At 38.2% G+C, this 15,962-nt stretch overlaps 2 protein-coding genes across 3 annotated transcripts; one reads left to right on the top strand and one right to left on the bottom strand.

Moving 5' to 3' along the window:
* The first annotated feature begins 2,321 nt into the window (after positions 1-2,321).
* Positions 2,322-6,969, top strand: pigb (phosphatidylinositol glycan anchor biosynthesis, class B). Of its 2 annotated transcripts, none has more exons than XM_079340273.1 (12): positions 2,322-2,767; positions 2,917-3,046; positions 3,427-3,544; positions 3,650-3,754; positions 4,179-4,309; positions 4,493-4,543; positions 4,624-4,675; positions 4,759-4,970; positions 5,274-5,338; positions 5,429-5,642; positions 6,140-6,317; positions 6,393-6,969. In XM_079340273.1, exons 1-12 carry the CDS (start codon positions 2,656-2,658, stop codon positions 6,504-6,506), a joined length of 1,482 nt encoding a protein of 493 aa, XP_079196399.1. In that variant the 5' UTR covers positions 2,322-2,655; the 3' UTR covers positions 6,507-6,969. The 2 variants fall into 2 exon arrangements, with proteins under 2 accessions (XP_079196399.1, XP_079196398.1); XM_079340272.1 differs by having other exon boundaries at positions 2,325-2,767; positions 4,403-4,543.
* Positions 6,472-15,718, bottom strand: ccpg1 (cell cycle progression 1). The gene is made up of 10 exons (XM_079340269.1): positions 15,483-15,718; positions 14,433-14,523; positions 13,544-13,646; positions 13,331-13,416; positions 13,053-13,242; positions 11,447-11,773; positions 10,322-10,437; positions 9,551-9,664; positions 8,038-9,299; positions 6,472-7,368 (listed from the first exon to the last, which is right to left on the bottom strand). The coding sequence occupies exons 2-10, from the start codon at positions 14,490-14,492 to the stop codon at positions 7,179-7,181; spliced, it is 2,448 nt and encodes an 815-aa protein (XP_079196395.1). The 5' UTR covers positions 14,493-14,523; positions 15,483-15,718; the 3' UTR covers positions 6,472-7,178.
* Positions 15,719-15,962: the final 244 nt, after the last annotated feature.

Genomic DNA, 15,962 nt, shown 5'->3' with positions numbered 1-15,962 from the left:
TGAAACATTTCACTGCATTATCCTGCAAACTAAAAAAATAACCTTACTGTCCCAAGCTTGAAAAACAAATCTGTTATTGAAAATGTTCCCTTTGCATAAAACAGCTAATCTTGCACACAATCGTCCCCATAGAAAACCGGCAATGAAAGAAGAAATAGTGTTCATCGTGAACAAAAACACTTGGTTGGGGTTTTCAATGGGGACCATAGTTAAGTTTGTAAGAACACTGACCTAAGTAATGTCTTTATTAATTAATCCAAGCAGTAAAGTTAAGTGTTTTCAAAATAACCTCCAATGCAAACATTTTTTTTGGCACTTATGCAAAGTCATACATTATGTATAATGAGAAAGTTTTAATTGTCATGAGAGGCTTTAGAGAACTTCAGTCAAGTTTGATGCACAGATTCATAATTTTATTATGAATATTAAAAATTATAACATGAACCCTAAAGAAGCCTAAATCAGTCCATATGGAGATCGTTCTTCCAGTGAAGCATGTCCTTGGAGTGATAAGTTATTTCAGTCCGATTCATTGTTTTTCTCTGGCTCATCCTTTTTTTTTTGTCCTGAGGGCTTCCAGTCCGGTTCAAAAAAAGGTCTGTAGATGTAAATACCACCTGCAACTCCAAGCAGTGTGGCAAAGGCCATCTGTGTGAAGGGTATTCTTCTATGAAACATGCCTGGTTTTGTGATTTCCCACTGTTGAAATACAAGAAGAAACAGTATAAAAGTAATGCCATCCAAGACCTAATAAATTGTCATTGTAACAGTTTTGCAAATCATGTGCTCTGTTGAATATGACACGTTCTTGCTACATTTTAAGCATACCTTGCATGGATTCTGTTAGTAACTCTACATACAGCGACAGAAAAGAATCTGTGTTGCCATGCTGGACCTATGCTTCAGTTTTAAAAGTGCAAGCAGAGCCAGCGAGCAGATTAAAGAAAATCCCTAAATATTTAAAGGAATAATCCAGTCATTAATTAATAACTTGCATTCATTTATCAGCTGAAGTTATGAGATCAATCATATATTTAAAAAAATAAATTTTTAAAATATAACTGAATTTGAATATATTTTGAGTCTTACTTTGAAAAATCCAAACCGGATACTCAATGCATTCACTAACTTTACAGTTTCTAGCTGTGTAGCTACATTCAACACAAGCGTGACAGATTTGCTGCTTTGAGATGAAACTGTGATATTTGTTACTTACCGAGGAAGAGTTTTAATTCAAGGTTTTTAATGATCACCGAACACCGACGGACAAAGAAACACAGAGGAAAACATTAAAGGTACAAACAAACCATGGATCTCAAAGACACGACGGGACACTATTCTTCTTCTAATGTAATATCTGGAAGAACAGCATCTAGTTGTAGTGCGCCACCTAGCGGAGTGTTCAATAACACGCTTCCTCTTCTTTGAAAGACTGTGTAATCATTATATAACCTCAGGGACGTAAAAAAAACAAAACATATAATAAAAAAACAAAACACTATTTAGATATTTTGCACTAGTTTAACTTAAACTAGCTTATCTTACTGTAAAAAAGCATTTCAATCAAAAGTAGTTAAAAATGTTTTTAAAGAAAAGCATGATAAATCACAGCAAAAACATAAATGTATTAAAATAATTCAAATGAAACATTTTCCCCCTGCAACTGTTTTTGTCTCAGATACGGATTTTTATGATTATTATCACTCATGTATTGATCTAAAGGCACTATTTCAATGCTGTTGTTGGTTGAAATGGAGGTCTATGTATTGATCTTCATATTTCATCGGGTTGTGTGTTTTGCATTTCAAAATCTGAAACTGTCATATATATGTGGTGAATGAAGGAGAGCAAAAAAAGCCCAGAGAGAACAGTAGACATGCAAGCCTAATAATAAGGAAATGCAGAAGCAACATACCTCAAATCTGCATTTAGCAATACAGCTGAGTTAATTTACCCTTTCACGTTTTTCATGGCTTGGTTAGTTTCTAAATGAAATGGATCCAGATAAAGTAAAAATACATGAATGGGAACTAAAGAAAACAACAACTTACCAACAAAAACATTTGAGATGAAAAGTTAATTTTCAGGTGCCTCATTTATTTTTTAATAACACTTATTGAGGCTTTTTGCATATTTTCTTATAATTTAAATAATTTACTCTCTCTCTCTCTCTCTCTCTCTCTCTCTCTCTCTCTCTTGTTCTCTCTCTCTCTCTCTCTTTAAGTTGTATAGATTTTATTCATCTCCGAAGGTCAAACTCTGGTTCGCACTCTGTTGTTTTTCATTTCCCATTTGTTTACTCATATTTATATGAAATTCCACTTTTACTTTGAAGGCGGGAAACTACACTGCAGTACTACTACAACTGATCGGAAATAGGTCTACATGCGGAAGCACAGACAAATATTTGATCCCGTTTCCTCTCGTGCTTGTTAGAAGTTTATAAGAATTAATTGTCATTTAGTTTGTTCTTGCAAAGTTTCATAACACAGTTCAATAAGGTGAAGTGGAGTACCGGATGTTATAGGTGAAGTTTATGGGGTTTATGGTCATAGTGTTGGAGAGTTGACAGTTTCTGACTCACCTGATCTACACACTGACAGGTGTGATGTCGACAGCAGATTGTGGAGATAAGCTAAGAGACAAAATGCGCTGATGGAGAACATCCGATCACGGCTGAAGTTTGGTAATAAAGACGATGATGTGAAACTGAGGAAACGTAAATCCCAGCTGTACTCAAAGGAAAGTGAATCTGCTCTTAAGGACGGTGAGGAACCATCAATCTGTGAGATTATTATCATTTAAGAAGAAAAATAGATGAGACTAATACTGACCATACAAACTGCATGATGTGCTGATGTATTTACAATAAATGACTTGAGTTATGTTTATACTGATTTGTCTTTACCTCCACAGGTGGGCTGAGAGTCAGAGTCGTTGTGTTTTGTTTGGTATTCAGACTGATCAACTGTCTCCTGGTTCAGACCAGCTTTGTCCCTGATGAGTACTGGCAGGCTCTTGAGGTTTCCCATCATATGGTCTTCAAATATCCTTTGGACCAGCACCGTTGTTGTAATACAGTTTCTAAAGAGTTTTTTTTAATTCATTGTTCAGAGGGTCATAGAGTGAAGGTTAACTGAGTAAATGTAAATCTTAACTTTTTAAAATCTCTTCATTTATTTATTTTTTCTTCAAATCAAAGGATGTATGACCATCATAGATGACTGCAGACAAACAAAACGTAATTACCCAATTGGTGTCACCAAATATTACTGAAAAGAGCAATGCTATAAATAATGAAAAGGATGTGAAATACTTAGTACATGTAATAATTAAAAGGAATAATTATAGAAAACATGAACATTTTCCGACAACAAAAGAGCCCCCCATCACATTTGTGAAGCTGTACTACCTTAACAGTGTGACTTATGGGTATCAGACCTGGGAATGGAAAGAAGGAATTAGGGGATATTTCTATCCACTCCTATTTGCTTTTATATACAAGATATTACACTTCTTAAGCTATGACTCCGTGTTTTTTCTGGTAAGTTGACACATTTTCTATCCAGACAACTCTTTGAATCAACATGCTATTTTATTTCATTCCTTTTAGTACCTTTTTTCACTCTGGGTGTGGTTTGTTCTGCAGATATGGCTGCCACGAATCATTCAAGCGCTCCTGGCTGTGTTTGCGGACATAAAATTCTTCTTCCTCACTCGAACGTTGCAGAGTCCAGATGTTGCCAATTGCATGGTAAAGACACAGTATTAAACTGAAGGGGATTCTGCAAACAGGACTTTAAACATGAATAACACATTACTGTTAATATATAAATGTGAGGGGGATTTGAAAATTAGGAACATTTTTACACAAAACTGAAATAATGTAAGTCTCTAAAACGTCACTTCTTCGTATCTTTAGGTAGAAGTTTATATTTAGCATTTACTCAAACTTTGAATGATAAATATTGATATTTATTACATTATCTTATTGTATAGTGAGTTTATTGTTTCCATTGTGAAAATTGTCTTATGCTCTACAACAAATCAATCCACCTCCCCAAAAAAACAATATGCCATATTATGTTGGCAGTTTGCGAAGGTGTCGGGCTTTCTCAGTTCTCTTCTTAACTCAGATACATGTCTTCCCTCACTGTTTCATCTTGTTGTGTCTGTAGTTCTTCTGCCATCTTTGCTCATGGTTCTCATGGTACTGCTGCACCAGGACCCTGACCAACAGCCTTGAAACCACCCTTACCTATCTGGCTCTGTTTTACTTTCCCCTCCCTGGATCCAAACAGCACAGCAGGTCTAGGCTCACAAAATCTCTGTTTTGTCTTTAAATATGAATACATTTACATCAAATAATGTTTTAACAGATATTTCATTGATGTTTTTCTAGCAACAAATATTTGGCCCTGGTTGCCCTCGCAGTTGTTTGCCGACCCACCGCCCTGATTGTCTGGTTTCCTCTGCTCATGTACCATTTCAGTCAGGAAGAAAACAAACTAAGGATCATCACTCACAGCTATATTCCCATAGGGTTTGTACTTTCAATTTGATGTCAATTTAATATGTATTTCATCTTCCGGTCTTTAATGATTGTCCTTCTTTTGTTTGCAGAGTTGTGGCTGTTTTGATTTCAACATTGATTGACTGCATATTCTATAAAAAGGTAAAACATTGAATCAATGTGATTCTTAAATTACCTGACTTGTTGCTAAACTAACAGCTGTTCCCCACCGGATTTCTCTTTAGTTGGCCCTGGTGCAGTGGAACTTCCTGAAGTTTAATATCTTTCATGGTGTGGCAGATTTTTACGGCTCTCACCCCTGGCACTGGTACCTCACTCAAGGGTTTCCCGTCATCATCGGTCCTCATCTTCCTCTTTTTCTTCACGGGTGCAGCCTCACCTTCAAAAAATATAAAGTTCTCCTGGCTGCAGTTGTCTGGACCATCATAGTGTACAGGTACAACCTGTGCCATTATATAGAAATCTCAACATTACACTTGAGACATACACATTGTTTGTGATACTCATAAAAACAAATTGTACATCGCAGTTCTAAGATGTTTAAAAGCTACCTCTTTGATACGTTTGAAAAGGATTTATGACATCTGCATTTATCTCTCCCTCAGTCTATGTTGCATTTCTGTATAAAGATCTCATTTAAATTCATTTTTAAGCGAGTTGGACAAACATGGCTCCTGGTGGTTCATGATATTTAAAGGCTTCTCAAAAACAAACTGAAACATGAATTATTTTTCTCCAGTTTTCTTCCTCACAAGGAGTTTAGATTCATATATCCAGTGCTGCCGTTCTGCATGGTCTTCTGTGGTAGGACCTCAATTTTCACATATTCACACATTTATGTTTGTGAAAGACCAGCCAGATATTTGTTTACATTAGTTTATACCTCTTCAACAGGGATCTCGTTGGCAAGTCTCAAAGTGTGGAGAAGAGCTGCTGCATTTGTGTTGTTGCTGAGTAACCTGACAGCCGCTCTGTACACCGGACTGGTCCATCAGCGAGGAACTCTGGATGTCATGAGTCACATCCAGATGCTTTGTGATACCAGCAGCTCCTCCACCCCTCCTGACATCCTCTACCTCATGCCCTGCCACTCAACGCCTTTTTATAGGTACACTTCCCTCCTTAGAGCCAGTGTACAGTGATGAGCTGAGAATGGGACATTTTCTCATTGAATTATCTAGACATGATAAGACCTACTGTGTGTTATATATATTTTGTTTTGTTCTTATACTGTAAGTCCCATATGTTCCCGGGGGGGGGGGGGGGGGGGGGGTTCTGTATTAGTTTTTAGAGATTGTTGCTGTTAAATGTTGTTACTTGGGGCCATATTCATGAAGCTTCACAAAACAAGAGTTTCTCCTAGTGACAAAACTCACGGAGTGTGCATACTGTATGGTTCAAATTAGTTATTTCTACTATCAGTTTTTCTGTATTTACTGTCGGCAAGTTTTTATTCACAGTAAATTAAGATTCTGAGCTGCTGTTTCACGTAGCATGTTCCATTTGTGTGCTTGCAGTTTTGTCTTTGATTATATTTAATGACTTAAGACTGACAGTCTGTTAAGTCATACCCTCATTTGTGCTTTACCGTTTCTCCATTTGTAGCCATGTTCACTGTCCCATGAAGATGAGGTTTCTCGAGTGTCCTCCAGATCTCGGACAGGAAGCGTATGTGGATGAAGCGGACAGTTTCTATGATGACCCTCTTATCTGGCTCAGGAAATCATTTCCTTACAAATCTTCTCTGCCGACCCACCTGGTTCTGTTTGATGTCCTGGAGATGGTAAGATATTCACAGATTACGGTGTATTGTCCGTATAAAACCTTCGACTAACATGAACTTTTTTCTTTGTTGTAGGAGATCTCAGTGTTTTTGAAAGGGAACAACTTTGTGAGGACAGCAGAAATATTTCACACACATTTTCCTGAGGGAAGAGTTGGAGGAAGCATCTTTATTTATGAAAGGCACTGAAAACCACTGGAAAAGTTTTCTATGTAGAAAGAGAACAACATGCTACTGAAATAAATATTCTTAAGTCAAACGTCATTTTGAAGTATCATTCCAAAAGTTTCATTCATCATCTTGTTGTGACATTTTCTTCCAGTAATGTCAAACTTTCATGTCCAGTTAAAACCCGCTTGAGGTGGAATGTTAGAGAGAAACTAATCTCTGAAAGCACATTAGCAAAGAGTTTTTTGTATCAGAAAATTAAAACTACATGGCTTGACACAAAAACACCCAAACTAGGGACGTCTTCGTTTCATTTTTGTTCAAATTTCACAACAGTCATGTTCCCAATTAATAGTATGTGCCGAGTATTGTTTTGTATTTCTTAAACATAAAAGTAATTCAGTTGTTTTTGTGTCAGTGATGTTTAAGCAGGAATTCTTCTGCTCTCATTTAGAGGTCAAAAATAAAGTTTACATTTGTAGAAGGAAGTGAGACTTTTTGAGTTACAAATGAGAACATAACGTCGATGCCACATCGTTCAGGTAAACCTAATAATATCTTAACTAAAGACAGAACAGATAAAGGACGTTCAGTAGCAAAAACATTGACATTGTGCAAACTTACAAATACAAGCATCTACATCCAACCTCAAATAAAATTTTGCAACAACATTAACACAGCTTGAGGGGTTACTTAGTATTTCGGATCAAATGGCATTGGACCCAGGTCTATTTTGACATCATCTATGTGTCTGTCTGTGTTTTTTCCTGATCGGCTCCATTTGCGTTCACCGTGAGCTCGAGATCTGGCTCTCTGCTGCTTTCGCTGGTGATTCTTTGCCCTCGACGATTCCTTCGAGTCATTGGGTCTCTCAAATGGCCCACTGTGAGATTTAAACATAAAAAGTAAATGGCCTGATTATTAAGTTCATCAATTAAAATGATACAATGATTTAAATGATAAAGAAAAGCTGGAGGATAAGAATGAGTTCGTAAAACTAAGACAGCCATTAAGAAGTGCTATAAAGGTAGAGTCCAAACTTGAATGCATTATGCAAGTAATTCAAAGACAATAATACTGTCAGTGATGTCATGTTTTTTATTTTTTTTATTATTAATATAATGAATATTTATGTTATCCAACCAAAATGCTTTTCCTGCCCAATGTGTCCAACACATTTAATGTGTTAGGTTCACATTAAATACAACATCATAAAGAGGACATCTTATTAGACGCTCTCAGTTGAAGCTTGATGGACACCATGATTCATCAGTCAATAGAAAAAAGCATTGTCACTCTTTCTAACTACTGAGGACATACTTGTTACTATTAACATTTATGCTTTATATCTTGGATATAACTCCCAGACGTAAAAACATTTTTTTCTCATTTAATGAATCAATATAACAGTAGCCCCAGAGTTCTCAGTCATGAGGACAGTTTTCCCAAAACTCAATAGAAATAGAATAGAATAGAAATGTATGTAATTCAGGTGGACACTTAGTGCCCGCCTGAATGACAGCTGCTGTACTTAGTACCTCAGGAGACTTACCGCGGACCATAGCTTTTTCTGTAAGCCTCTCCAAAGAAGTGTCTATAAATGTAATCATCCAGATCTTCAAACACATTGTCATCGTGGCCATGATACTCGTGCATGTCTGACAGATAGTCCTCCACGCCACTTACAAAGTCTGTGAACAGCATGCGGTCGTGAATAAACAGTCCATTGTGGAAGAAGTTGTTGATGAATATCTCAAGCTCTTTCCAGTGATGGAAGTGGTCGACCTCTTGCTGCAGGTAGCTCTGCATCAGCTGGTAAAATTCGTCTGCTCTTATCGGCTCCATAGCTTTGTTGAAGAGACTCATGGACTCCTGGTAAGCGCAGTTGAAAACCCCAGAGCATCCTTTGTAGTTGGCCTTGTGGGTGTTTTGACCTTCATCTTGGTGAGTTTTGTGTCCTGACTTTCGTGTGTTGTCATTGCTCTGGAAGGACTCATCGAATTTGTGCGAGTGTCTGTGATGAGGCTTGTATCTGTGCTGCCAGAACTCCTTTCTGTTCTTTTCACCATGTCTCTTCTCGTAAAAGCCTCTGGCTTTGTTCATGAAGGTGGAAGCTGAATCCTTGAAGTGTCTGAAAGTCAGTTTAACAGAATCTGAAAACTTCCTCAGGTTCTCCTTCACAGATTTCTTTGCTCTCTTTATTCGCTCCTTGGTCGAGTTCTTCACAGCATCAAATGCCTCTTTAAATTTACCTCCCATGCCCTCTTCTGTTTTTTCCCCTTTAAACTCTGTGTCTCCTTTTGCTCTGTCTTCCTTGGTTTCCACATACAGCCTCTCCCATAGGTCAGAGCGTTGCTTCTCAAAGCTCAGTCTCTTCTCCAGCTCCATCAGTCGAGACAGCAGTTCTTCTGACCCTGAACCGCCGTCCTTCCCTCCAGACATACGACTTCTCAGCAGGTTTAACTCTCTCCTCAGCTCGTCTGTGACCTCCCTCTCCCTGTCAAGCTTCTTCCTCAGAGCCTGTGCTTCAGCAATCATGTCTTCCCTCTGGCTTCGGATCGTTCGTTTCTCCTCCTCCAGCTGGTCTTTCAGCCTCTGGTTTTCTGACAGCGGTGAGTCAGGAGCCTCCCGCTCTCTGATCTTAGAGCGCAGGTTTCGCAGCTCCTCCTGTAAGGCCGACAGGGACTTCTCTTCACGTTCCAGGGAGATTTTCAGCAACTGATTTTCCGCCATCAACCTCTGTTGCTCAGACACAATCTTGGTTCTCTCATCAGTCCTCTGTTTCAGCAGTGTTTCCAGTTCATCTCTCTGGGCCTAAATAGGAAAAGATATAATAAAAGGAGATGAGACAATGTCTTTTAAGAGTGGTGTGTTTATCAGGTTTACCAAGAGGTTACCTCAGTCTATAAATCACCTACAGCAAGAGCATTAGCAAAAAGATTCTCTTTTTCAACAATTATTTCCTGTCTTTCATAACCGTCCAATGACACCACATGAACAGATTGCGTCCATAAGGGCTGCCACAGTCAAAGTAAGTCAAAGTCATTACAGCTTCTTTAAACAACCTGAATGTGAGCCTGTTTGGCACTGAGCCCCCGGTTCTCTTTCTTCATCTTCTCGATCACCTCTGCAAGCAAGGAAATCACTTTTTGCTCATCCAGGCCCTCAAAGTCACGCTTCTGGAATTAAGGGAGAAAAAGGAAGAGATTTTTGTTGATTTCTGGTTTTAGATAGAATTATTACTCAGAACATGGATCATTTAGTATGTTCATATTATTAATTGAAAACAGTCTCCAAATCTGTCAAAATCAACGGCACCAAAGGCCCTTTTGACAGTAAACTGTTGGTTAACGCTCAGCTCAGTAAAGCATTTTTAGACTTTATGGCGTCGTTAAATTTAGAGTTATTCCATTTTGATCAATCAATCTTTTTTTGAATAGCATCAATTTATAACAAGTGTTATCTCAGTACATTTCAAGTAATTTCTAAATATTTTGTATACTTTATATAAGTTATTGGAAAGCAATCATACATCTAATACTATCTAACTAACTCTGCACTAAGGTTTACAGATATGATTGTAACTGCCAGAGTTGGGAAAAAAACTCCTCTGAGATACAAGTTAAAAATGACACATAAATAAAAGTTTATGTGTTTTTATATTTGGTGAAAAAACAACTGAAAAGTAAATTAAACTCAAACTTTACACAAACATAAGAAGTTGGTAAGTAAGTCGTAATTCTAAAAGACTAACACCGACTGAGTGTGAGATAACTGTTGGGTATATTCTGCAGCAGGTTCTTATTATTGGACTAATGACCTGTGATGTCACTGACCTCGTTTGTTAAAGGTAGTTCTCTCATGTGTCGCTGAAGCAGATCTCTCACACTATCAAGACCATTCACTCTGATTTTCTCCACAGTCGTTTGTCTTTCTTGAATCTGGACTCTACCTGTAACATCATAAACATACTAAACATTAATTAATCACTCACAACATAAAAACTTTTACAGCAGTCCACATTGGGACAAGACCGATGAGGGATTTTTCGGGCTGATACTGATGTCCTTATTGGGGAGAAAAAGAAAGGTGTCTATCATAGCTCTATGTTTGATCAGTAGAGACAGATACATATATTTTTTCACACACGTTTTTGTATTGATGCCCCAAATACAGTTATAAAACATGTGTGGAAAAGATGTACAGTTTAGTGAAGACAAGATGTTTTCAACTGAAAAGTAACTGTTCATGGATGTGCATCATCGAGAGCGAGATGCTGATTGTAATACAAATAGCACCCTCTGCTGGGGAATGAGAACTGCTACCGTGACACAATAATACTTAAACTAAATGTTATTTGACTGCTGATTAAATCTAGTAATATTGGTGCATATCTGCTATAAATTAGCCAATGCGATAAGTACTTGACACACTAATATCAACAAATATTATCGGCTGGCTGATTAATCGATCAGGCTCCAGTCCACATTGTTGCATAAAGTTTACATGGGGTTGAACAAAAAGAGGAAGAAAAGTGGGACAGGTTGATGACCTAAAATTTACAAAGTCAGTGTAGTTAACACTAAAGATAAGAGTCACTGAGATAACCTGTACACTTGCTCTTATGACCAGAGAATAGAGCATGACAAAAACAAGCTCCAGTCAGACAGACTGAGACACGTAGAACATAACTAATAACATGGACAGCAACTGCAATAAGTGACTGAATCACAGATTGTCCGAGCAGCACATCCCCAAATCTATTTCCAAATACTTATAGTTGTGATACAATCAGGAAAGAAAAGTCATAACAGTACAAAATGGTTGCACGATCCCACTGATCTCCCTGGTCCATTTTCATTCAACCTCAATAACACAACAGTAGTCAGACTCTTAAAAATATGCAGATGATGAATTAAATTATTCTGATTTTAAGACAGTTTTTTTGTTGAACTTCTTACCATAGAAATGACCCAACCCCATGCTGACAGCGATGAGGAGGGCGATCAGGACACACTTGTTGAGGATGCTGCTGTGCCGCCCCTGGATGTTCACATCAAGATCATCTGGACTAACATCAGTCTGGTCCTCTTGCTGCCTCTGTTCTTTATCCTCCTCCTCACTGTGGTCTGAGTCCAGCTCACCTTCCTCCTCCTCTTCAGGCTCCGTCACAATGCTCGAAGTATTCTTCCTAAACCTTCGTCTTCGGATCACGGTACTCGGGCTTCTTCCAGCTTCGTCCTCACTGCTGCTCGAGTTTGTCACTGCAGGCTGTTGCACTGGGAAAACTAAAGCAAAACGCACAGCAATGGTTACAGTGATTGTATCAAATAAAACGATTCACATAGTAACGATAACAGCAGGCTTAGAAAGAGTGCGCAAGTGAGGTTAATCATGCAGATTATCACATATTGAAACGAAACCATATTATGAGTCTGACATCTTCCTTTATTAAAACTGTCTGTCTTTGTGAAATGATTTTCCAATAATTAAAGAAGCATTTACATGTGTGTGAACAGAGAAGAGAACGGGAGATAAAACACAATCCTGGGGACGACCTGTGTTTAAAAACACATTAACGGAATTAAAATCATTTCAAAACACCTGCTGTGGTCTTTTATGTAAAAAACTCTTAATCCATAAAATCAGTGTGGGGTGGACCTTAATGTCCCAGAGGCGGCGCAACTGACTATCTGTGTGTATAGTATTAAAAGCAGAAGAGAAAGCCATGAATAAAATCCTAGTGCGGCGGTGTAAAGAGTCAAGGTGTTCGAGAGACTTGCATTCTCTACACAACGTTTTGCTTTATAGTCAAATTGTAAGGATCAAATTTGTTTGACACCATTTTAGACAGTTGGTCACACACTACTCTCTCCATACATTTACACAACACAGAGGTTAGGGCCACCGGTCTGTAGTCCTTAAAGACTTAAGCATGTGTCTTTTTGGCGATTGGGATTATGGTGGAGTCCTTCCACTGGTTGGGGACACACCCAGACTCCAAAAGGTGCTGAAACAGCCTGGTGAAAACCCCACCTCGCTGGGTGGCGCATCCATTGAGCACCCTACCTCAATCATGCAACATGTTGACATCATGCCGCTGGTTGTTAATAAAATAATCTGTGAGACATTTGGCCCACGTGGATTAGAGGTGATTATGAGTGTTTATTTCTTTACATAAAAAATAATGATTTTGGGTCCATATCGTCCAGTCCTACTTCAAAAGAGGCACAGGTGGCTCACTTCAACATGTGTTCAGGTCAGTCACTAACAAGTTAGGTCTGTGGTTAGCTGAGCAAGCTTAGCACAAAAGGAGCTTCACTCCGAGCTCAATCAGGCCACCTGGAATAGAGCGGCCTCCAGCGAACTGGCTTCTCAAACTGGAGCTGAGGTTCAAAAGCCTTTGTGGAAGCTTCCAGTGACTCCACATCAAACCTGCTTTGTTGATGTAGAAAACAGGCAGAGGAGCACATTTTTGTCTGGCTGTAATGTAAATTAAATGTAGACCTTTTGAGAAGGCCTGTAGATAATATATTACTGCATGTCAGTGTGTTTCTGCTGCCTTACCAGTCTCTGCAGCAGTAAAGGCATACTGGCTGCTGCAGGAGGTGCCCATATAGAACTCTTTGTTTGCTTCAGCCTCTTCTTCCACCTCAGCATGCTCGTCCTCCTTCAAGTCTCGCAGAGTCACGATGTCCGAGTGATCGCTGGAGGACAGCACGGTCACATGCTCTTTCCCTGTGGTGTTGTTGCCAGCCTGTAGAAAATACAGCATGTTACAGAAATGTGGCCAAAGCAATAAAGAAACTCTAAATTATTTTAAGTAACTTTTATGTTCTACTCACCTCAGAGACATAAAGTGTCACATCAATAGTTTTTTCTCCCAGAGTGTCATCAAGTGAGTCAGCTGCTCCCTCCTCAGTGCATACATCTGAAAACATAAATGATAATGTTAACATATTAAGCTGGTTTTCTAACCTGACTTTTAACCTCCCAATAACTGATCCATCTCAGAATCCCTTCCACCTCCAAAAATCTTGACTTTTTAGGATATTTACCAGCCGGTCCCTGCAGCTCTGCTTTGGCCACTTGAGTGCACTCCAACAACTCTGCTCCATACTCCACTACAGCCTCTGAGCCCAACGTCTCAATATCTGAACCCTGCACACACGACAGGCAGATATCAAAACTGATGGAATAAATATACCTTTATTAACTCAGACTCATATGTAGAGGGTAGCCTTACAAATGCGTAATAATAATAATAATATAAGAATTCAAACAATAAATACAGACGTTCAGTTTGTCAGCATGATGCTAGTGTATATTTAAAATGTAATAACAACTGGCATCCTTTTCCTTGGACCTGGATGTGAAACAGAGACATTTATCCTACCCACTAAAATACAAAAGGACATTGTTACATCCCATATAAAAGGGAAGAAACAGCAACTGTAAGAATATATAAGCAAATACTCATGTCCTTGTTGTGCAATGATGATTGCATGATTGATTATGATTTAGGAAAAAATAAGATTGTATTACTTAATTACTAGCAGAACCTATACAAGGAGTCTGTTGCTTTTCATTTTTTCCACGATATAATAAAGTTTGTTTTGTTGTCATTGTGCAGTGCTGTTTCAAAAAGTATCTGAAAACGATAAGAAGCCAGTTTATCCAATCAGATTTGTATGAAGTATCACAAAAATCAGTGAAAATGCAGCTGAGAAATGTTTTTCCAATAAACAAAAAAAGTTTGTAAGAAATTTAAAAAGCTAATGCGATTATGTTATTGCATTCTAATTGTCCTTCCAAATATTATGAAGTTCATTATAATAAGTGTATGTGTTTTTTCACATTATAATAAACCCTTTTCTGCCAACTTACATTTTCTATAACAAAAAATGAAAAACCAACTGTGATTACGGAAAAGACGTGGCTTTTTACCTCATTACTAACAATTGTCCAACCACAAGCCGACTCTGTGTCACTGGAAGTCTCTGACATTTTTGTCAGTGTGTCACCTATGCACAGGGATCTAAGGGAAAATAAAGGTTAGACACTATAAACAGTATATAATGTTGAAACAGAGTACGTCATTCTGTCAGGAACATATTTCCCCACCATCACCTTGTCTCATGTTTCTATTCTGCAACTAAAACTACTCCATCTAATGAGTAAAAACCATTATCCAGAAATAGTGTCAGATAAAAACAGCAGCAGGTAAGCTGTAAAGAACGCTGTATCTAACCTTTAAATGTGGTGGTAAGTTTAACTAACTTGCTGAAAAGGACTCTAAGGGAAGAAAACTGATAACTTAATTATACTTATTATTGTATGTCTGTATGACTCAGACCGAATTAGGTACACACAAACACGCCTACCTCTTTTACGGCAAGGTTCACAAACCTGATTCAAACTAAAGCCATTTGTACTATTTCACCCCTCTATTTCATAATGAGAAAATACTTTGTTGAATTATAAGGCGTATTTTCAATGAAAAGGGATCAGCTTATCTTCTTGATTAGGGTACTGAGAGGCTTAAAAATTGTGTTGATACATGCTTATTGTCTCATAATGATGACCTTGGCATGCATTTCCTTGTCTGGTCATGAACTTCACAATTTAATTTAAACGTTTAAAAAAACAAACAAAGTTGTTGTTTTGTTTAAACAGCGACCTTTAGTGGTGACAGCATACAGTCACTGATGATGTCAGCTCCTGCGGCCTGATAAAGTAAACCACTTACATGTTTTCCTCAGCAACAACATAGTTTACAACAAGGAGCACTGCAGAAGTTAGCAGTGGCTAGCTGACATTAACTCTGCCATTTTTAACTAATGTCCTTCAGCTGGTTTGTTTTCTTAACATGCTAGTTAAACATATAATATCTTCCAACATCGTCGGAATAATTTAGTGCAGTTTCCGCGGTATTTGTTATGAACAGCTGCCACTAAACCCCACTTGCTTTAATATCTCGAAACTTGAATAGCTCACCGGTATTTTACATCTGACGACGTAGCAGCTGTTTAACAGAAGAGACCCGGAGTTATAGCAGTATGCTCACAGACTGTAAACTATTAGGATATGCTGCCTAACCTCCTTTGCCTAGGGTTTTTCAGTTAACAACACCGCAAAACCCATTGCAGGTGGTCAATGTAGTTCAACCTGGCTCAGCTAGAATATCAACGGTATTCCTTATACAACTCTTGAAACTACATTTCCCGTAGACCAGCGCGGCGTCCAAACATCCTCTACATGGGAGGAGCTTACAGTTTGCAGTCAATTCTTCCGGCTCTGAAGAAAATATAAACAAGAACACGTGACACTGAAAAGCGCCAAGAAGACAGTCTACCACGATTATTACCAGACAGAGGAAAACAACATTTGGGTCGTGTATGTAAATATGGGCTTCCATTAGTGCCAAAAAAACAGCCTTTGTCTTAAATTATTAATTTTTCAACTGTATCTTTTTAC

Source organism: Symphodus melops (assembly GCF_947650265.1).
Source record: "Symphodus melops genome assembly, chromosome: 3".
Lineage (NCBI taxonomy): Eukaryota > Metazoa > Chordata > Actinopteri > Labriformes > Labridae > Symphodus > Symphodus melops.
Note: the sequence above shows the minus strand (reverse complement) of the source record. Positions and strands in the feature narration are given on the sequence as shown.

What these genes read in the sequence shown, in the direction of transcription:
- pigb (XM_079340272.1), top strand. Translation starts at nt 2,656, where the DNA reads ATGGAGAACATCCGATCACGGCTGAAGTTTGGTAATAAAGACGATGAT. An exon ending in ACTGCATATTCTATAAAAAG is followed by an intron (nt 4,676 to 4,758) that starts GTAAAACATTGA and finishes ATTTCTCTTTAG; the next exon opens with TTGGCCCTGGTGCAGTGGAA. An exon ending in CACTCAACGCCTTTTTATAG is followed by an intron (nt 5,643 to 6,139) that starts GTACACTTCCCT and finishes CTCCATTTGTAG; the next exon opens with CCATGTTCACTGTCCCATGA.
- ccpg1 (XM_079340269.1), bottom strand. Translation starts at nt 14,492, where the DNA reads ATGTCAGAGACTTCCAGTGACACAGAGTCGGCTTGTGGTTGGACAATT. An exon ending in AGAGCTGCAGGGACCGGCTG is followed by an intron (nt 13,417 to 13,543) that starts GTAAATATCCTA and finishes TTATGTTTTCAG; the next exon opens with ATGTATGCACTGAGGAGGGA. An exon ending in GGGGTTGGGTCATTTCTATG is followed by an intron (nt 10,438 to 11,446) that starts GTAAGAAGTTCA and finishes ATGATGTTACAG; the next exon opens with GTAGAGTCCAGATTCAAGAA.